We start from the raw sequence: 22,387 nt of genomic DNA on the forward strand, positions 1-22,387 counted from the left end.
TGTAACTGTTACACAATGTTGACTGTATACCCCATGTTGTACAGTACATCCTTGAAACGATCTTATACCCAGCAGTTTGTATCTCCCACTTCTCCACCCCTCTGTTGCCCCTCCTCCCCTCCCCACCAGTAACCACTGGTTATGTAGCGTAACCTCTATATCTGTGAGTGTACGTCTTTTTTGTTATATTTAGTAGTTTGTTGTATTTTTTAGATTCCACATGTAAGTGATATTGTACAGTATTCATCTTTCTCTCATTTATTTCACTTAACATAATGTCCTCCAAGGCCATTCATGGCGCTTGCTGCAAATGGCAAATTTCTTTTCTTTATGGCTGAGTAATATATCTATTGTGTGTGTGTGTGAGAGAGAGAGATCTTCCGTCTCCATATATCTGTTGATGGACACTTAGGTTTCTTCCATATCTTGGCAATTGCAAATAATGTTACTATGAACATTGGAGTGCATATATCTTTTAGAGTTAGTGTGTTGGTTTTTTTCAGATACATAACCAGGAGTGGAATTACCAGGTCATATGGTAGTTCTATTTTGAGCTTTTTGAGACACCTCCATACAGTTTTCACAGTAGCTGCACCAATTTACATTCCTATCAACAGTGTACAAGGCTTCCTTCTTCTTCACATCCTTGACAACCTTTTGTGCTCTTTTTGATGATAGCCATTCTGATGGCTATGAGGTGTTATCTCATTTTGGTTTTGATTTGCATTTCCCTGATTATTGGCTGCATTGAGCATCTTTTCATGTGCCCGTAGGCCATCTGCACGTCCTCTTTGGAAAAATGTCTATTCAGTTCTGCCCATTTAAAGTTTTTATTTATTTATTTTAAAATTTATTTTTTTCCCTGCCCATTTATCAGTTTGTTTTTTGATGTTGAGTTGTATGAGCTGTTTATATATTTTGAATATTAACTCCTTTTCAGTCATATCATTTGCAAATGTCTTCTCCCATTCAGTAGTTTGTCTTTTCATTTTGTCAGAGGTATCCTTTGCTGTGCAAAAGCCAACTCAACATCCCTCCCCCTTTATAGAATTCTTCTTTGTGTCCATGTTCTTGCATTTGTCTGTGGAAGCCAGAAGACTTTTATAGTCAAGGACTTAACTGACTCTGAATGGTAGCCCCATATCACATATGCTTATTTTATCCTTTCTGGGAATTTGTTGTCTTCTTTCCTGTTTTCCAGTTTTCCCAGTTTGAAAATGGTCTGAGATGTGGATGGAGAATGGAGGGGTGGGACTGGGGGGAGTTTTGTAATAGATAGGGCTGAGCTTCCCATCAGCAGCTCATTAAAGGTGTTTGTTGATGTCTCTGCTGGGTACCAGGCCCAGTGCTAACTAGCTACTTATCACTTTCTCTGTGGGCTCCCTTCAGCGATGGGCTCTTGTTCTGGAGACCTTGACTGGAAAATGCACTCTGCTATCAGCAGGGCTCTTTGTAGTGTTTGGCTCTGGTATCTGGAACATTCTGGATTGAGCCCAGCATGCTGTAATCTGCACGCTGGGGAGGTTGATCCAGTGGGACTTGGAGTAACAGTTGATGGAGAAGCACTGAGGTAAGGGAGAGGGTGGTGGTGGTGGTTTACTTACTCAGGCGTGTCTGACTCTTTGTGACCCCACGGACTGTAGTCCATCAGGCCCCTCTGTCCATGGGATTCTCCAGGCAAGAATGCTGGAGTGGGTTTGTCATGTCCTCCTCCAGGGGATCTTCCCAACCCAGGGATCAAACCAGAGTCTCCTGCATTGCAGGCAGATTCCTTACCACTGAACCACCAACTGACGAACTGATCATTCTGAGAACTGAGAACTGAGCTCTAGAGAGAGTGTGGCTCACTCAGACCCTCCGTCTAGGTTGATTCTCTTGTCTCTAACAATATAGGACAATGTAGAAGATATTTTCTTAGCAATGGCAAAACAAGGCTGCAAGGGAAAAGTGTGCTTCTGGCTTGTGGGTAGAAGGAAAAAAGCATGGACCTGGGAGTATGGCAGACCTGACTCAGACCCTGGCTCAGGTACTTGTTAGCTGTGGGGGGTCCCAGTTTTCTCACATGTAAAACGAGGCTATTAACAACAACAACAACAAAATGCACAGGCTTGTAACAACAATTATACAAGGAAAATGCCGACTGTATAGTGGGTGGTCAGTATATGTGGATTTACTCCACTGGTGAACACAGGTGGGGCTTCCTGCAACAGAATCCTTGAAGTTGGAGACCTGTCTTTGGAGCATTTGGGTGACCTGATGGGTCACCAGGTCAGGGGGCCAGAGCTGATGGTGAGACCACAGGGCAGAACCTTTGCACCAAAGACACTCATTTGGGCACTTTGGTCGGGGTGGGGAAGCCTTGATTTGCACGGGAAATGTCATGCCTCTATCTCACATGTATCAGGATAGCTGATACTGGTCTCTCCTCTTTTTTGACAAAAATAATCTCCCCTCCCCCATTTGGATGATATTTAGCAACTCATTTGGGAAAAAGTACCCAAAGGAAAACTTGAAGGAGAAGACGGTCATATCCGCCCCCTTTTGCACAGGCTGTTTCTCTTCTTGGCAGTCTTGCAGTGGGAGAAGATATATGTGATGAGAATGAGATTTTTGATATTCTTTGCAGAATTGAGATGCCTTAACCTGGAGGTCTTTTTGCCCCTTCGGAATATAAATTCGATTAGAAGCTCTTTGTGCTCTGCCACAAGTCATTACACGTCTACATTTTGTTCTTATAAAATATGGATAATGACATGACTCTGTCTCCTAGGAGTTTGAGTGCATTAGCTAATGATCATGAAACCTTAGAAATGGGAAATGCATATGAATGCTGAGAGCTTTTGTAATTACAGGTTTGCATCATTTTGCTTGGCATCCTTGAAGAGGCCTGCTTTCAACATGAGAATACTCGGGTTGATTCCTGTTCTTCTAATTGTAGAGCAAGCTTGAAAGAGATAAACTCACAGAGTGTTCAGAGCAGAGAAGTCATAGCATCTGGTGGAAGCCCTCAAGTAGCTTAGGCTGGAGTGGTTTGGTTTGCGCTGAAGTGGGAGAAGAGCTTGAGATATTGTAGTCATCACAATGAGAAAATGCCAGTACCCGAGGATGGTAATGGCTTCCACGCAGGGTTGTAATGAAATGCTCATGTCCTTTATTCTTGTGATATCAGATATATTATTTTCTCAGCCTTTATTCTAGGCAGCCGTGAACACGCTGTATTGCAGTGGGCTGTTTTGATGTGGGTCACCTTCCTGGATTGTTAAGCCTCTGGAGTGTAGATACTGTCTTTGTATCCTCTAGAAAAATCCAGATTTTCCTTTATCTCATCCAGATAATTATTTTCGAACGTAAGAAACTCTTTAAAAGGATGTCAGATGGTAATGGGTTGAATACCCAAGTTACAGAAACTTAAAAAAAAAAGAATTTATGTGGGTAATCTAACAGTGTGCCATTTGACAGCTGACGTTGTTTTCATTTCCTTTCAGGCAGTGGCGCTACAGCTGTGGTTCAGGCTGCTCTATGCAAACCCAGGCAAGAACGTGTAGCAATAAAGCGGATCAACTTGGAAAAATGCCAGACCAGCATGGATGAACTATTAGTAAGTCAAAGTGAATGGGATATTGCTGGTTGCTTTTCTTATCTTATGTAGAGATGGGCCGGAGAAGCAGGAGAGGAGAGAGCAGAGGCCACTTGATGTTTTCTCCCATTTGGACACATGTATTTCTTGGAAAGCAGCCCACCTGGCTTTTTCCTCCTTATGACTGTGTTGTGTAATATACAGCTTACTTTGCTTTGACAAATAGAATTTTACTCAGTCCTCATAATCCCCAGGTGGGGATGGTCTCAGTGTTGACACTGCTTTATGAAATGAGGGAATAGGCTCAGATGACCTAAGGTCACGTTATACTGAATTGGATGACGAGCTTCTGGCCCTCTGTCTCGAGTCGTACACAAAGAGGAATTACTCCCTAAACAATTTGCTGGCCCTTCTGGCTTTCATAAATCACAAAATCTCCTATAAATTTCAGTTATTCAAAAATACCACAGGGTAGCTTGCATTCCTATTGGCGAATGAGAAGAGTTTTTTTTTTTTTGGTACAGGCCAACTTGTACTTCTTCTCAGTAAAGTATGTTACATAAATAACTGGAGCTTGTCAGTGTGCCTGTGACTATAGTAGCACTGGTTGGTTGGAGGATCATTTGCTTTGGATTTAGCTGACTCATTATTAAATGAACAGCTTGGCAAATGGTTATTAGTTGCCCGGCAAACTGTGAAGGGTTTGAGAGTTTAATCTCATAAATATAGTTGTCATTCCACCTGCCAATTTTCTTTTTTTTTTCCTTTTGGTCATTTGTTTGAGGATAATGGAAAACTGCAGTGGAGGAGTCGACTGATTGGTTATCCCACCACTAATCCCAGGACAAATATTAGTCCAATAGCTTCATACAAGCTACAACGTATAATGACAGTTGGCTCCAAATGAAGAGGCCTTTTGTCATAGTCTACATTGGGAATGGAATGTCATTAACAAGAGCCTTTTGTCTTTACTCAGAATATAGCTTTTATTTCAGGCATAATTACAGTACACTATAGTATAAATTAAGTACAAGGATAAAGCTGTACTTTTCCAGATCGGTTTGGTCTTACATTTTAAATCAGGCTCCATAAAGCATAGTTTTCGCTGGGATTGAAACAACAGATTGCTGGCTAAAAGTTCAATTAAAGGAAGGGGGCTTCCACAATTTAATTAAAAAAAAATTTTTTTTTTTTTTTGCATACATTTAGCACTTTTACCCTCCTCAGAATTTCAGCTCTGCTCTGCTCTTACTGAAATTATTACTGCATACTTCTGTTGCATGCTATCACGGTGACCAATAAAACTGTCTTTGTCATCTGACCAGTTTTCAAGGTCACTTTCTGGCATGGAAAAAGCTTTAAACAAACTGGAGAGAGCTGTGTCCTGCCTTTGCCACTAATTTTTTTTTTTTTTTAGTCAAATTACCTAACAGCTCTGCACCATGTAAAGAGAATTGAATCACAAAATCTCTAAGATCCCATTGTTTGTTGCCATTGTTCAGCTACTAAGTCATGTCTGACTCTTTGTGACCCCATGAACTGCAGCACACCAGGCTTCCCTGTCCTTCACCATCTCCCAGAGTTTGCTCAAGCTTGTGTGCATTGAGTCGGTGATGCCATCCAACCGTCTCATCCTCTGTCATTCCCTTCTCTTCCCCTCAATCTTTCCCAGCATCAGGGTCTTTTCCAGGATCCCATTAGGAGTCTCAAATTCTGTGGCTATACTAGGTACCTAATAATTTTTTAAAGATCTACGCCCTGTTTGGAAATATTACTCTTGAGTTTGCCTATGGCAGTTGTATTGGATTATGGTGTTCTGTTGGAGGTCTCACAGTCATCTTTTTGCCACCAGCAGAATATTTAGACAGAATATGTACACGGCTTGTATGTACTTGTATCTGATAGTTCTGGAACCAGCCTTCAGGGCTGATGCTGTGGTCTCTGGTTTCTAACAAGCCCTCAGTTGCCCAAAAGAAGGCAGTGGCAACCCACTCCAGTACTCTTGCCTAGAAAATCCCATGGACGGAGGAGCCTGGTAGGCTGCAGTCCACGGGGTCACAAAGAGTCAGACATGACTGAGTGACTTCACTTTCACTTTTCACTTTCATGCGTTGGAGAAGGAAATGGCAACCCACTCCAGTGTTCTTGCCTGGAGAATCCCAGGGACGGGGGAGCCTGGTGGGCTGCCGTCTACGGGGTCACACAGAGTCGGACATGACTGAAGCGACTTAGCAGCAGCAGCAGTTGCCCAAAGTCTCCATGTTTTCCCGCTGCTGACTTTTTATCAACAGTCGGCTGCCAGTGATGACACCTAGGTAAGGGTTCTACTGGAGGCACCAGGACTTCTGTCGTTCCAGGCCCTTTTCTCTATTACCTGGGACCAGGAACCATATCAGTGTCATTTGGAGTGACTCATAATTTAGCCAGAGCTGTCAGTGTAAGAACTAGAGCTTTTCTAGCTTAGTGCTTGGCTACATTAACCTGAAGTTTTAAGATTTACAAGTTTGCTTGTTAGCAGTTAATTTTTTCTTTCGTTTTCTACCTGCTCCCATGCCCATGTTGTGTTAATGGAATTTAGCATAATTATCTATTTTTCACTTTAAAGGATGTTTGATTTGTTGCTCTAATCTTTCCTTAATTTTGAGTCTTTGGCCTTTTGATGTCTTGATATTTCTAGGGATGGAGGGAACGGCTATGGTTCTGTAGGACGCACAGCTCCCAGGTTCTCTGCGAGCAAAAAGAAATAGAACTGACAGTGTAGGCTCCTGCTGTTGCCAGGCTTTTGTGGTGGCCGAGCTCTCGGCACATGACTCGTGCGGAGCAAAGTTGCCGTAATCCTTTCAATGTCTAATCCTGCTGCTGCTCGCGCTTTTATTATCTCTGTGGGTTCACATTTTGGCAGTGTCTGGACATCCGCTATCCTAATAATCCTTTAATTCCGTGAGTGTGTGTGTATTATATACAGGTCAGTGCTCGGCGTCATTTCACAAACTGTGTCATGTGTTAACTGGAAACCATTGTTCTTTCAAGAAACAACGGCCACTGGAATCCTTATCTTGTGGGAGTGTTATGTCATGGAAGTCACAATTACCAGCTATTTGCTGGCTACTGGAACAGCTGCCTCCCTTGCTGAAGCTCTGTCAACCTCCCACGCCTGCTGTCTGCCCTGCCCCTACCCACCAGCCCTGACTCCCGTAGTAAGCCGGATTTATCCTCACAGGTTGACTGTGATGGCGGAGAATGGTTTGGACAACTGGCCCTGGACTTTGCTTCTTTATGTGATGGAGGCGCTCTGTAGATTTTTGCATGGTTGTGAAGTTTATTCACGGTTTGACTGAAGATTTAAGTGGTCATGATTTCCTTTTTTTTTTTTTTTTTTTAATTTATTTTTAAAGTAAATGGAAGTATTGTAGTAAAGTATTGAAGTATTATAGTAAAATTATTTTTAAAGTCATATTGAAGTATTATGATTTCTGGGCTTCCCTGGTGGCTCAGCTGGTAAAGAATCCACCTGCAATGCGGGAGACCTGGGTTCCATCCCGGGTTGGGAAGATCCCCTGGAGAAAGGAACAGCTACCCACTCCAGTATTCTGGCCTGGAGAATTCCATGAACTGTATAGTCCATGGGGTCACCAAGAGTTGGACATGACTGAGCGACTTTCATTTTTCATTATGATTTCTAAAGCAAAGTGATCTTTAGTATCACTTCTGAGAGTGAAGGGAGGAAAAGAAATGTTCAATGAGATCACTGGTGCTAAATAATTGGTAATTTAAGTAAAAATTATGTTCTTCAAATGAGTACTGTGATATCCTCAGAGATTCTAATTATTTGGTAAATACCTGAGTTTCTACGAGCTTCCCAGGTGGCACTAGTGGTAAAGAACTTGCCTGCCAATGCAGAAGAGACACTGGTTCAATCCCTGATTTGGGAAGATTCTCTGGAGAAGGGCATGGCAACCCACTCCAGTACTCTTGCCTGGAGAATCCCATGGACAGAGGAGCCTGGCGGGTTACAGTCCATAGCATTGCACAGTTGGACACAACTGAAGCAACTTAGCACACACACACACATGAGTTTCTACATTGTGCTTAGGCCCACAGAAAGGATGAGTTTTGGGGGTATACGTGGGAGGACAAAGGTATGTGCTCACTAAAAATTCATTTTGACAAAAATTAGATTAGAGCACCCTTAAATGTTTTCCTTGGCATGAATAGCATTTAACCTTCTCAATCTAAACTAATTTTCTATGCATTCTTGTGAATTTTCATTTGTGTTTTTGGCTTTGGTCTTTAACTACATCCTAATCTCTCTGGGTATGATGGTCTTGGTTGTTAATTTTCCAGGAGCTTAGGAGTGTTACTGGTCTGTTCTATATTCTTAACCATCCCAACCTGGATATGTTGATAATGCTGAGATTTGTTATCCCACATTTGTTGTTAACTCCATATTTGTTAATCCCACTCCAGTATAAATGACTAATTATAATTAGTGTAACACCCTCTGGGAGATAGTTACAGTTTTAGAGCAGAGCTCGTTAACTCCATAGTTAGGAAAACCTTACTAGATGCTGGGCCCTGGACTAGGTGGTGGGAAAACAAAAGAGAGTCTTCTTTTTTGTGGAGCCCGGGACTAGCCAATGAGTCTCTTCATATTTGCATTGGGTTGGTGAGATGTTTGAGTGAGGAATATCTTTCTGCACTTTTCCTTCTTCTTGTCTAGAAACAGTTTATCAGATTGATAGGCAGATTCTCTAATGTGTACCCCACTGAGGAAGTTTTTGCTTTCCAGTAGGAATTTAAAGTTTCCTAAGTGGGTCTGACCCACAGTCATGCAGACTAGTATATTCTGGTTAAGGATGGCCTTGGGGTTTTCTTGAAGAAACTTGGTTCTTCAGTTTGTGGTCAACCTCAGAGGTCAGGGATGCTACTCGAGGGCACTCTTGGCTTCCCTTAAAACTCATTACATAAGTGAAGCATTAATCTGCTTGAGTCCTTTTCAGTCTCTGTCACCAGATGACAATTCCATAGATGTGACACGGCCCTTTCTTTTATTTACCCTAAATCCTACATTTTTTAGCCTCTGGAACACACTCTTCTTTAGTTTTACCCAAGGATTGATGAATGTTTTGGTTCATCACCTTGTTTGACATTTTGATCCTTAGACTTTAATCAATCATATCTTTCTCAACTTTTTTCCTCTAGACTAGAATTCTCGTATTTTCAGTCTGTCCTTGGTACTGAGTCACAGAAAAGTCAGTACCATTTTCTCATTCATATACATCACATCTTATAGTTTAATTCTTAGGGGAAGGAGTGCCTTAGGTGTAGGAAAAATCATGGCCCTGGAATTGGGCAAAATGCTTATTTCGTCTTTTTTTAAAGAAATGTATGTGTTTATTTTAGTTTTTCGGCCGTTCCAGGTCTTACTTGTGGCATGGTGAACTTTTTGTTACAGCGTGTGGGATCTAGTTACCTGCCCAGGAATCAAACCCAGGCCCCCTGCACTGGCAGTGCAGAGTCTTAGTCATTGGACCACTAGGGAAGCCCCCAAAGTGCTTATTTCTTAAAAATAAAAGAAGGAAAAAAATGTCTAGTTAACTGATTATATTATACAAAACTGATTATATTACACATTTTCCAGAAATCTATGGGGATGGCAAAAGTGAAGCATAAAAAAAGAGAGACACAACTGAAGTTGTATTCAAACTGGGAATATTTTCACCATTTTGTCCTACTCTGAAAATACATATATGTTCTGGGTCTCTTTGTTACCAAACACATAAGTCCAGAAATCTGAGTGGCCTTGTAATGTTAATTTCTCCTTATTTTTCTTTTTCTTTTTTTAAAAAGATGTTAAAACATTTAGGCAAGCCGTTTCTAACAAGTGCATAAGAATCAGTCAGTTCACTTGTTCAGTCGTGTCCGACTCTTTGCGACCCCATGAATTGGAGCATGCCAGGCCTCCCTGTCCATCACCAACTCCCGGAATTCACCCAAACTCGTGTGTCGAGTCGGTGATGCCATCCAGCCATCTCATCCTCTGTCGTCCCCTTTTTCTCCTGCCCCCAATCCCTCCCAGCATCAGGGTCTTTTCCAATGAGTCAACCCTTCGCATGAGGTGGCCAAAGTATTGGAGTTTTAGCCTCAGCATCAGTCCTTCCAATGAACACCCAGGACTGGTCTGCTTTAGAATGGACTGGTTGGATCTCCTTGCAGTCCAAGGGACTCTCAAGAGTCTTCTCCAACACCACAGTTCAAAAGCATCAATTCTTCGGTGCTCAGCTTTCTTCAAAGTCCAACTCTCACATCCATACATGACTGCTGGAAAAACCATAGCCTTGACTAGACGGACCTTTGTTGGCCAAGTTATATCTCTGGTTTTTAATATGCTATCTAGGTTGGTCATAACTTTCCTTCCAAGGAGTAAGCATCTTTTAATTTCACGCCTGCAGTCACCATCTGCAGTACAGTGAATACTTCAGTGTAAATTCAATTAGGATATTTAATTAGCTGAATCAGCTACGATAAAACTTTAAAATTATTTCCAAAGTGAAATTTTCTCTAGCCAAATCATACATATTCCTAAGCAAATGTAACTTTAGAGCTGTAAAAATAAATTACTTTTGCGTATATGATAGTCTCCAATTCCTTATAAATGGTATGTCTTCAGTTTATCCAAAAATTTCCCATTTCTGGTCCTGCCCTCAGTTGGACTATATTTGAGTAAAGCACGGACACAAATCGTATGAAAATAATTACAAAGTCAAATGGGCAAGGGGCACATGACAGTATAAAATTTGATATTCGAGACTGAAATCCTCAGAACAGTACTATATTCAGCAATGTGGGCTTGTATTTTAATGCTCTTCCCTTGATATAAAAGATTTTACAAGAAACAGACAAATGCAATTTGTTACCACATATGTCAAGGGATGTGCTGGGATATGAATCATTAATTTACTAATTAGAAAGTTCTTCAGTTCAAAAAGAATGAAAAATACTTTCACTGATACAATAGACAAAACACACACATGCACATTATAGCTTCCAGTTTTTTAAGCTGATGTCCTCAATCCAGTCTAATGTATAATTTTTGTCTATAATAAAAAGACTTGCAAAAATATTTTGTAATTGTGTTAACAGTTATAGAGATTAAGTTAAAATGCACCAGAAGAAATTTTTTCTTAATTTTTAAAAATCTCAATTTACAAAAACAAAAGTCTTTTGACAAGAGAAACTGCTTAGAGGTCCCCAAATACTATAATTAAACATTAAAAGAATGAGAGAAACCTATGTCAGGTAATAGGAGATAACTATTCTACTAAATGAACATTAGGCAAAATAAATATCTAGCTTTATTCTCCAAAATAAGCTACAAATCATAGCTAATTCATTCCTCTAGAGAGGAAGGCAGTTGTGGAAAGAAGGAGGGAGCCTGTGCAGGGCAGGGTTGGCGGGGAAGGTGGAGTGGAAGTATGGAAGGAAATGCAGATCAAGAGAAGCGAAATAATCAATAAAATCACACTAGAGCAGAAAGCAAAATGAGACCAAGGCTTCATTCTGAGGAAAGTGAGCCCATGTTACTTAAACATACTGTCAGTGAGAGCAAAATACCTTTATAAAGATGATACAAGGAGAGAAGGGCAAATGCCAGAATTTTTCTAGTTCAAGACTGAGAAATTTTTTCATTATGTACACAGGAGAAACAGATGGCGCTCTGTGTACCCAAACCTACGAATTTACAGTGAATTTTTATTGTTACACCACAATACTGGAGTGATTTGACACTACCCCAAATTGTAAAGCACAATTTGCTAGTAATTAGTGTTTCTATTTAAATGATCTTAAAAGGAGATTTCATTTAAAAAATTAATTTTTAAATTCATAGAATCATAGAACTTTTGGTGGTGGAAATACATTTTTGCCATCGAGTATACTTTCTTACTGAACAGTTGAGGAGGCTGAGGGCCAGAAGTGGAAGTGATTCATCCCAAGTCCAGTTCCCAGGTGGAGAACGCAGGCCATCTGACCCAGGAAGCAACCAGCCCTCTGTCACAAGTTTCAGTATTCCTCACTGGTGCAGTTGTTTTTTGAAATGATTTTGCTCACATCTGTCACCCACCACAAACTAAAATATTTTAATAATCATGACATTATTTTCATGGTGGGAGTTGGTGATGGACAGGGAGGCCTGGCATGCTGCAGTTCATGGGGTCGCAAAGAGTCAGACGCAACTGAACTGAACTGATGTTATCATCTTATTTTGGTTATTTCCACAGTTAATTAAGCTGCCTCTGAAAGAGAAGGACTCGGAAACACTGAAGGAGAAGGCTGGAGAGAGATTGGTGGGGTTTCTGCTACTATTCCCTGGCAAAACCCCAGACTGTAGTTGTACCCAGGGTAGGCCACACAAAACAAAAAGATATGTTTCACCTCCCATTCTCGTCATTTGGTGATGAAGCCAAATGTAGCCGTGGTGTTGAAAGCTGGCCTGGAGGTTTCCAGCAGCATAAATTGGCCAAAAGGAAAGAGTCTCTGTGTTTCTGTTTTTAATGAAGTCTTCGACTTTACTTTCCCCAGTAGTCCCAGTCATGGACCATTAAAGGCTCAAACAGCGGTTGTTGATAGCTCAGCCTGGTTCGGATTCCTGATGGCCAGCTTTAGAGCTTTCAGAACCCATGAGGCGTCCTTGTTACTGTTTGCCGAAGAACTTTTTCAGTCAGCTCTGAAAGAAAATGGCTCTTCCCCATTGAGTTTGCCTGTGTGATTTCAATATCACTCCTTTCTTCTTTGCTTTCTTTCCTTGTTAACTATTTCAGCAACTTCTTCATTTTTAAGCAAAATTCTGTAGTTTTTTTTTTTTTTTTTTTTAAAGACCAGTTTTTGCAGAAGGCTCATTGTCATGATGTCATAACCAAGCACAGAGGCCCAGAGATGGAAGTTGTGTTCTGTGGGAAGGAGCTATTTACCCGTTGTGATTTCTCTGCTGATCTCCCGGGGTTTTCCAGACCTCCACCTCCTCTGACACTTGACCTTTTACAACTGCTCTTTTTAGTTTACGCCCCTGGTGGCTCAGACAGTTAAGCGTCTGTCTACAATGCGGGAGACCTGGGTTCGATCCCTGGGTCGGGAAGATCCCCTGGAGAAGGAAATGGCAATCCACCCCATTTCTGTTGCCTGGAAAATCCCATGGACAGAGGAGCCTGGTAGGCTACAGTCCATGGGGTTGCAAAGAGTCGAACACGACTGAGTGACTTCACTTTCACTTTCCACAGACGTGATTAAAGCTGTCACAAAATGTGATTCCTTTTCCTAAATCTTGCATGTGTTTTTCCCTGACTTCAAAATACCCAGACCTTCCCATTTCTAATCTTGTCTTCAGTTTGACTGTACTTGGATAAATAAGTACTAAATCATAGAAAAATAAAACTAACTGGCGAGGCACACTGGTTGATATATTCATAAATAGTACAGGTCAGAATATTTGACTTAACTCTTCCTTGAGTGGGTTTTTCTTCCCATTGGTACTCTTGTTCTAAAAGAGGTAGGAGTTTGCTGTATGTGTGCCATTTGATTTTTTGTAATTAAAAATAACATTTTTCATGATTGAAAGTGACAGTCCAAAAAAATATATTGCTTTTAGAACTTTGTCAATCTTTTCCTTCCATTTCTTGGCTGACATTTGAAATCATTGAAGTTCATGGGTTTTTTTTTCTTGTTTTAAAAAAAAAATTCAGCTACTTACAGTATTGGGTTATTTGTGAATATGGATGAGATTACCCTTCATAATGATGATGATGTTATGGCAGTGCAAGCTGAATGATGACTTTTTGAAGAGTGTTTTCAATTAACCCGGTTACCCTCATATCATTAAGGCGGCGGTCCAACCTTTTTTGGCACTAGGGACCTCTTTTGTGGAAGACAGTTTTTCCATGGACTGGGGAGGTGGGGGGAAGATGGTTTCAGGATGATTCAAGCTCATTACATTTATTGTGTCCTTTATTTCTATTATTATTACATTGGCTCCACCTTAGATATCAGGCATTAGGACACAGAGGTAGGGGACCCCTGATAAAGAATTATTTACATGCTTAGAGGGGCGTTATTAACATTTTAAAGATATATTTGGTTATCTCTCACATTTGGAAATATACATTTTATTTGCTGCTATTCATGAATCACATCCCTGGAGGAGGAAATGGCAACCCACTCCAGTATTCTTGCCTGGGGAATCCCATGGACAGAGGAACCTGGCGGGCTGCATCTGCATGGGGTTGCAAAGAGTTGGACACTCCTGAAGTGACTTAGCACATGGGTCATATATTTATTTTTAAGATGAAATTCCAGTGTGGAAATGGTGCTTTGCCACAAATGGAAAATGTAGGAGGTTGATGTTCTCTCAGCATTCTGTTGAAAGAATTGGTGCATGTCAGTGCTTAGCTGGAAAGCAGTGCTTCGCAAACTTGGCTGCACATTAGAATCACCTGGGAGCTTTTGAAAATTTTCATTCCCAGGCTGGGTCCTAAACCAATTTATATCAGTGTCTCTGGGTCTGAGATCCAGGTGTTGGTATTTTTTAAAGGTCCCGAGGCGATTCCACTGTGCATCCAAGGTTGAGAACAACTGCTTTAGAATAAAGTTAGAAATAGCACCTCCTCAGATTTAACTGCATATGATGTTGGAACTTTTCACTTCTCTTCTTTTCACAGCTATTTGTAAGGCCTCCTCAGACAGCCATTTTGCTTTTTTGCATTTCTTTTCCATGGGGATGGTCTTGATCCCTGTCTCCTGTACAATGTCACGAACCTCTGTCCATAGTTCATCAGGCACTCTATCTATCAGATCTAGTCCCTTAAATCTATTTTCACTTCCACTGAATATTCATAAGGGATTTGATTTAGGTCATACCTGAATGGTCTAGTGGTTTTCCCTACTTTCTTCAATTTAAGTCTGAATTTGGCAATAAGGAGCTCATGATCTGAGTCACAGTCAGCTCCTGGTCTTGTTTTTGCTGACTATATAGAGCTTCTGCATCTTTGGCTGCAAGAATATAATCAATCTGATTTCAGTGTTGACCATCTGGTGATGTCCATGTGTAGAGTCTTCTCTTGTGTTGTTGGAAAGGGAGTTTGCTATGACCAGTGCGTTCTCTTGTCAAAACTCTATTAGCCTTTGCCCTGCTTCATGCAAAGGAGAAAAGGAAAGATATAAGCATCTGAATGCAGAATTCCAAAGAATAGCAAGGAGAAATAAGAAAGCCTTCCTCAGCGATCATGCAAAGAAATAGAGGAAAACAACAGAATGGGAAAGACTAGAGATCTCTTCAAGAAAATTAGAGATACCAAGGGAACATTTCATGCAAAGATGGGCTCGATAAAGGACAGAAATGGTAACAGAAGCAGAAGATATTAAGAAGAGGTGGCAAGAATACACAGAGGAACTGTACAAAAAAGATCTTCACAACCAAGATAATCATGATGGTGTGATCACTGACCTAGAGCCAGACATCCTGGAATGTGAAGTCAAGTGGGCCTTAGAAAGCATCACTATGAACAAAGCTAGTGGAGGTGATGGAATTCCAGTTGAGCTATTTCAAATCCTGAAAGATGATGCTGTGAAAGTGCTGCACTTAATATGCCAGCAAATTTGGAAAACTCAGCAGTGGCCACAGGACTGGAAAAAGAAAGACAATGCCAAAGAATGCTCAAACTACCGTACAATTGCACTTATCTCACACGCTAGTAAATTAATGCTCAAAATTCTCCAAGCTAGGCTTCAGCAATACGTGAACCCTGAACTTCGAGATGTTCAAGCTGGTTTTAGGGAAGGCAGAGGAACCACAGATCAAATTGCCAACATCCGCTGGATCATGGAAAAAGGAAGAGAGTTCCAGAAAAACATCTACTTCTGCTTTATTGATTACACCAAAGCCTTTGACTGTGTGGATCACAATAAACTGTGGAAAACTCTGAAAAAGATGGGAATACCAGACCACCTGCCCTGCCTCTTGAGAAACCTATATGCAGGTCAGGAAGCAACAGTTAGAACTGGACATGGAACAACAGACTGGTTCCAAATAGGAAAAGGAGTACGTCAAGGCTGTATATTGTCACCCTGCTTGTTTAACTTCTATGCAGAGTACATCATGAGAGACACTGGGCTGGAAGAAGCACAAGTTGGACTCAAGATTGCCGGGAGAAATATCAATAACCTCAGATATGCAGATGACAGCACCCTTATGGCAGAAAGTGAAGAGGAACTAAAAAGCCTCTTGATGAAAGTGAAAGAGGAGAATGAAAAAGTTGGCTTACAGCTCAACATTCAGAAAACGAAGATCATGGCATCTGGTCCCATCACTTCATGGGAAATATATGGGGAAACAGTGGAAACAGTGTCAAACTTCATTTTTTAGGCTCCAAAATCACTGCAGATGGTGATTGCAGCCATGAAATTAAAAGATGCTTACTCCTTGGAAGGAAAGTTATGACCAACCTAGATAGCATATTCAAAAGCAGAGATATAACTTTGGCAACAAAGGTCCGTCTAGTCAAGGCTATGGTTTTTCCAGTGGTCATGTATGGATGTGAGAGTTGGACTGTGAAGAAAGCTGAGTGCCGAAGAATTGATGCTTTTGAACTGTGGTGTTGGAGAAGACTCCTGAGAGTCCCTTGGACTGCAAGGAGGTCCAAGCAGTCCATTCTGAAGGAGATCAGTCCTGGGTGTTCTTTGGAAGGAATGATGCTAAAGCTGAAACTCCAGTACTTTGGCCACCTCATGCGAAGAGTTGACTCATTGGAAAAGACTCTGATGCTGGAAGGGCTTGGGGGCAGGAGGAGAAGGGGACGACAGAGGATGAGATTGCTGGATGGCATCAATGACGCTATGGACATGAGTTTGGGTGAACTCCGGGAGATGGTGATGGACAGGGAGGCCTGGCGTACTGCTATTCATGGGGTCGCAAAGAGTCAGACACGACTGAATAACTGAACTGATGTTGGAACTTGGGTGGATTTGATTTCTCAGCTAAGGCTGAATAGAATATTTTGCTACCAACATCAGATACAGAAGAATTTATTTAAGATTTAGCTAAGGTGTGAAATTATGCTAATTTGGTTAAGTATAGTTTAATATTTTGAATTCAGGATCCATTTAAAGCATTTTCTTTCATAAAAGAAATTTCTTTCTTTTTAGTGCTTTGTAAATCATATTGTCTTCAGGATGAAAGAAGCGTGGCTTTACGTTTTCCCTAATTCTTAGTCCTTCAGATTCTTTTTTGTTTCTCTTTGTTCTGAAAGCTTTGCATAAGTATATGTTTAAACATCTTATTCCAAAAGCTTTTGAGGCTGTATTCCAAGATACATGAAATATGATAAGGTGGTATTAATATAAATTAAACTCAGAGTGTAGTAATAAGGGAAAACACAGGTGAGGATGATGTAGAGTTAGGAATGGAGTGAAGAATTCATGGCCCAGTTAGCTGACCACGTGTCACAGGACACTTCTTGAGCCAGCAGCGCACAGAGCACATTTGTTAGGAGATCTTTCTTTGGGAAAGGTGTGTGCTGCTGCCAAGGTCTGTCTCTGTGCCTGAGACTTAGTTGGGAACTTGGGACCTTTGAGATTAGTGATCAGTGTGGGGATGCTCGTTTGGGAAGAACTGAGACGTCGAGAGGGTGACTGCAACATTCACGTTAGATGCTTGACCTTCTGCAAGGAGTTGTGTAGATCTCATTTTGCTTATTTCACTACAGTCCTATGTAGATGGTATTTTTTTAAAGCATCTTAAAAAAACATGGAGTATAATTGCTTTACAATATTGTGTTAGTTTCTGCTGTACAATGGAGTGAATCAGCTACATGTATACATATATCCCCTCCCTCTTGGACCTCCCTTCCCCCCAACCAATTCCACCCCTCTAAGTCATCACAGAGCACTGAGCTGAGCTTCCTGTGCTTTATAGCGGGTTTCCAATGGCATCATCAAGCTCATTTTACAGAAAAGGATACTGAGTCTCAAAGAGACTGGGTGACCTGTCCAGGTAACCAGTCTGTGGTCCATGGCAAAGCCAAGCTTCCAAGCCAGCTGTGACTTAGCATGCGGCCCTTCTTCAGTGGCTCCTGCTGGCTTACATCCCTGTTAATCACGCTTCCTGCTTATTCTCAGTAACAGTAATAGGAGACAAAAATTTGGGGGGGAGGTAGGACAAAGTCCATATAGCAGTATTAGAAAATCGCTCTGCTGCTGCTAAGTCACTTCAGTCGTGTCCGACTCTGTTCGACCCCATAGACGGCAGCCCACCAGGCTGCCCCGTCCCTGGGATTCTCCAGGCAAGAACACTGGAGTGGGTTGCCATTTCCTTCCCCAATGCATGAAAGTGAAAAGTAAAAGTGAAGTCGCTCAGTCGTGTCTGACCCTTAGCGACCCCATGGACTGCAGCCTTCCAGGCTCCTCCATCCATGGGATTTTCCAGGCAAGAGTACTGGAGTGGGGTGCCATTGCCTTCTCTGGAAAGTCGCTCATAAATATTTAAATATTTTGTTGTTCAGTTGCTTAGTTGTGTCCAACTCTTTGTGACCCCATAGACTGCAGCACACCGGGTTTACCTGTCCTTCACCATCTCTCAGAGCTTGCTCAAACTCATGTTCACTGAGTTGGTGATGCCATCCAACCATCTCATCCTCTGTTGTCCTCTTCTCCTCCTTTGTTTCATGTAACAGGCACATGTCATGCCCTGTTTTGGCAAATTTGTCCAGGTTGGCCCAGCCGCAGTATGTGGGTGTCCCTCTTTGATCTGCCTGCCTCCCACATCACTCCCAGCAGAGATGCTGCTGTGACTGCCACTTTGGTGTTAGCAGATGGAAAGGCCTTTTACTCAATAACCCATTTTAGGTTGGCTTTCCCAGTCTTGAGAGAGATCACTTGTGCTGCAAGAGCAGATCCAACCACAAGGAAGCTTAAATATTGTGCCGTAGCTTGGTTTGGCACTTGATGTATCTGAGTCTGATTTCACGGTTCTGTCAAGGGAGCCACTGAATTGTGCGTGCTCAGTCACTCAGTCGTGTCCGACACTTTGCGACCCCATGGACTGTAGCCCTCCAGGCTCCTCTGTCCGTGGGGATTCTCCAGGCAAGAACACTGGAGTGTGTTGCCACGCCCATGTCAATCTACCCAACCCAGGGATTGAACCCAGATCCTCCCGCATTGCGGGTGGATTCTTTACCACCTGAGCCTCCAGGGCAGCCCATGAATACTGGAGTGGGTATCCTATCTCTTCTCCAGGGAATCTTCCCATCCCAGGAATCGACCTGGGGTCTCCTACATTGCAGGTGGATTCTTTATCAGCTGAGCTGGTTTTAGCTGATGTGTTGCCTGGATTTCAGAGGTCTGTGAATTCTTCCAGTTTGACCTCATGCTTTTTTCTCCCTTTGAAGTTTTTACCCTTTCCTGTGGCTGTGAAATTCAAACCCTTTAATCCCAGAGTCTCTGATTTCCAGCTTTGCCTCCTGCCTGTTCTACAAGGTCTCAGTCACCCTGGCAGCACCACCGGCTGGCTCTTCTCCATTTCCAGCCCCTGGGCCTTGGTTGCAACCACTTGTCTGTGCTCCTTCCTTTCACATCCCCTCCACCCAATGGCCTGTCTGCCTGCCTTCCACCACTTTGTCATTGCAAGTCTGGTTTCTGGACCTGCAGCATCAGCAGCAGTTAGAAGCCTCAGGCCCCACCCCAGACCTACTGGATCTGAATCTGCATTTTCACAGGGTTCTCAGATGATCTGTGTGCACATTCAGATTTGAGAAGCGCTGCTCTAAGTCACACATCTTCCATGGATTGTGTCCTAAATAAGGGGATAGAAATGAACCCAGTCATTCTGTGGGAAGAATTGGATGAAAAGGTGCTTTTGTTTTTTCCATCCATTTATTCAACTGTGGGCAATACTTTGATCACTTCTAGGGATAGGAATGGAGAAGGCAATGGTACCCCACTCCAGTACTCTTGCCTGGAAAATCCCATGGATGGAGGAGCCTGGTAGGCTGCAGTCCATGGGGTCACTAAGAGTCAGACACGACTGAGCGACTTCACTTTCACTTTTCACTTTCATGCATTGGAGAAGGAAATGGCAGCCCACTCCAGTGTTCTTGCCTGGAGAATCCCAGGGACGGGGCAGCCTGGTGGGCTGCTGTCTATGGGGTCGCACAGAGTCGGACACGACTGAAGCGACTTAGCAGCAGCAGCAGGGATAGGAAGAAATGCGTATGTTTGGGGATAAATGGCTTTACCTACCCATATGGTAAAGTTAAGGCATTGGGAAAAGCTTGGATAATTAGTTGACAGACTGTTCCAACAAGGAAGGATTCAAATAACCATCATCACTGTGTTGAAAGTTCTGTGGAAAAAATATTTGAATCAATAAATAAGTTATATTTTTCAAATTGAAAAAAAAAGTTTATACAATTGTTTTGGTCTGTCTGGGACTCTAGAACAAAGATGCCATAGACCAGGTGGCTTATAAACAAAGAAACTTGTTTCTCACTGTTCTGGAGCCTGGCAGTCTGAAATCAGGGTGCCAGCATCACTGGGTGGGTGCCCTCTCCCAGTCCACAGATTTCTCTGCTGTCTCATGTTGAGGAGGCAGTGAGCTGGTTCTCTGGGGTCTGTTTGATAAGGGCACTAATCTCATTCATGAAGGCTCCACCCTCAGGATTTAATCACCTCCCAACAGCCTCACTTCCCAGTACCATCCACTTATGAATGTTTCAGGGATGCAAGCATTCAGACCATAGCAAAATTATAAATACAGTTGACCCCTGAACAATGCAGATTTGAAATGTGGAGGTCCCTTTATACTCAATTTTTTTTCAGTTTAAATACTGTAGCACTACACGATTATGGTTTATTGAATCCAAGGACACTGAGGAAACAAATCTTGGATACCTAGGGAGGATTTTCGACTGTATGGAGGGTTGGTGCTTCTAATCCCCGTGTTGTTCAAGGGGTGCTTGTGTAAAAATTTTGTATCTCTCTAAAGGCAGCTAGACAACAAGTTTATGTATAAACTAAATTAAGGATTGGATAGGCCGCATAACACCTATTTTTAACTTTTTAAAAGTGCATTTCTACCCCGTGGTGGAAATATTACTTAATGTGGGGTTCAGTGAAAGTACAGGTCATTTCCCAAGGGAGAGTGACCAGTGTTTTTCCTTAAGGCAAGTTTCATCATGTCTTTACACATTAGCCGCTCCACTGCATGGAAAGGCTGTGCAGTAAAATGGGTGGTGTGGGAGTGGGGGGTACGGAGCCCTAGCCAAGTGATGCAGAGGGCAGCGAGATGATGAGTAGCCAGACCGATGCCAGTCCTGCCTCTTCTCAGAGCCCGCCTCTTCTGTGACCCACCCTGACTCTGCCCCTGCAGGTCTGTTAGCAGCAGCAGCATCTGTGTCTCTTCTTTCTTTTCTTTAAAAGTCCTCAGGACTTTTAAATACCTGGCTGGTAATTTTAAGGCCCTGAATTTTGAAGGAATAGAATTTGGTAAGTTATATCCATATACTATCTAAAATAGTTTCTCCATAGGTTACTTACAAGAGTCCCCTCCTACCCCCGGGTCTCCCTTTCTCACACACACACCCACACAGTTGTTCACTGCTGTATCAGAGAACTTGATCCCCAGGTAGGGAGTGATACTGGCCATCTAAATACAAAGGTCTTAAAAGTGTTTTTCCAGGCTCTGACCCACTTTGCTTCCATGCAAAAGCATTTCCTTTCATAAGAGCACACCAGTGGTTGACTATATGCTTTAATGATTTAAAAGTTTGGTGTTCGAAAACTAGAAAGGCATTCATTTACATTGGATATAAAACTGAGAATGTAGAACACCCATACTTTGAAGAAACATCGTTCTCATTTCTGTGAACCACAGGGGCATCTGTTTAAACTGGACCCTACCTGGAGCTGCAGGCCTTCAAAGTGGGCCATGCCCACAGGAGCAGATGCTGGCCACCTGAAATAGGGGTGCTGGGCAACGTTCCAGTTCTCCTTCAGAACGTCCGACGGTATCGAAACCTAACACTCGAAACAGATGGAAACTAGAGCTCAGGTTTTAGATCTTCTTCAAAGGACAAAAGGTGCAGAATCGAAAAGTGTTAGATTTAGAAAACCTGTGATCAGTTAAATGGATTAGGAAAATGATGGGAAAGTGTTACTGTATAATGAAAGGAAAACAGATGATGGGTGATTTTTTTTTTTTTTTTTAAATAGGAAAAATAGTTTTTTTTTTTACATGGATGAATTAAGTTCTTTTATTTTTTATTTTTTAATTTTTTATTTTTATTCCTTTATTTCTCATGTGTTCCCCATCCTGAACCCTCCTCCCTCCTCCCTCCCCATACCATCCCTCTGGGTCGTCCCAGTGCACCAGCCCCAAAGCATCCAGCATCGTGCATTGAACCTGGACTGGCAACTCGTTTCTTACATGACATTTCACATGTTTCAATGCCATTCTCCCAAATCTTCCCACCCTCTCCCTCTCCCACAGAGTCCATAAGCCTGTTCTATACATCAGTGTCTCTTTTGCTATCTCGTATACAGGGTTATCGTTACCATCTTTCTAAATTCCATATATATGCGTTAGTATACTGTATTGGTGTTTTTCCTTCTGGCTTACTTCACTCTGTATAATAGGCTCCAGTTTCATCCACCTCATTAGAACTGATTCAAATGTATTCTTTTTAATGGCTGAGTAATACTCCATTGTGTATATGTACCACAGCTTTCTTATCCATTCATCTGCTGACGGACATCTAGGTTGCTTCCATG

At 42.1% G+C, this 22,387-nt stretch overlaps 1 protein-coding gene across 2 annotated transcripts in view; it reads left to right on the top strand.

The window, feature by feature from the left end:
• STK39 (serine/threonine kinase 39) overlaps window positions 1-22,387 on the top strand; it is a 323,134-nt gene that overhangs the window by 63,544 nt on the left and 237,203 nt on the right. For both annotated transcript variants that reach the window (NM_001434979.1, NM_001075826.2), the window contains exon 2: window positions 3,486-3,598. In NM_001434979.1, coding sequence (NP_001421908.1) covers window positions 3,486-3,598 — 113 coding nt within the window. The remainder of the gene's footprint in view (window positions 1-3,485; window positions 3,599-22,387) is intronic.

This window comes from Bos taurus, chromosome 2, assembly GCF_002263795.3.
Source record: "Bos taurus isolate L1 Dominette 01449 registration number 42190680 breed Hereford chromosome 2, ARS-UCD2.0, whole genome shotgun sequence".
In the NCBI taxonomy this organism is placed as follows: domain Eukaryota; kingdom Metazoa; phylum Chordata; class Mammalia; order Artiodactyla; family Bovidae; genus Bos; species Bos taurus.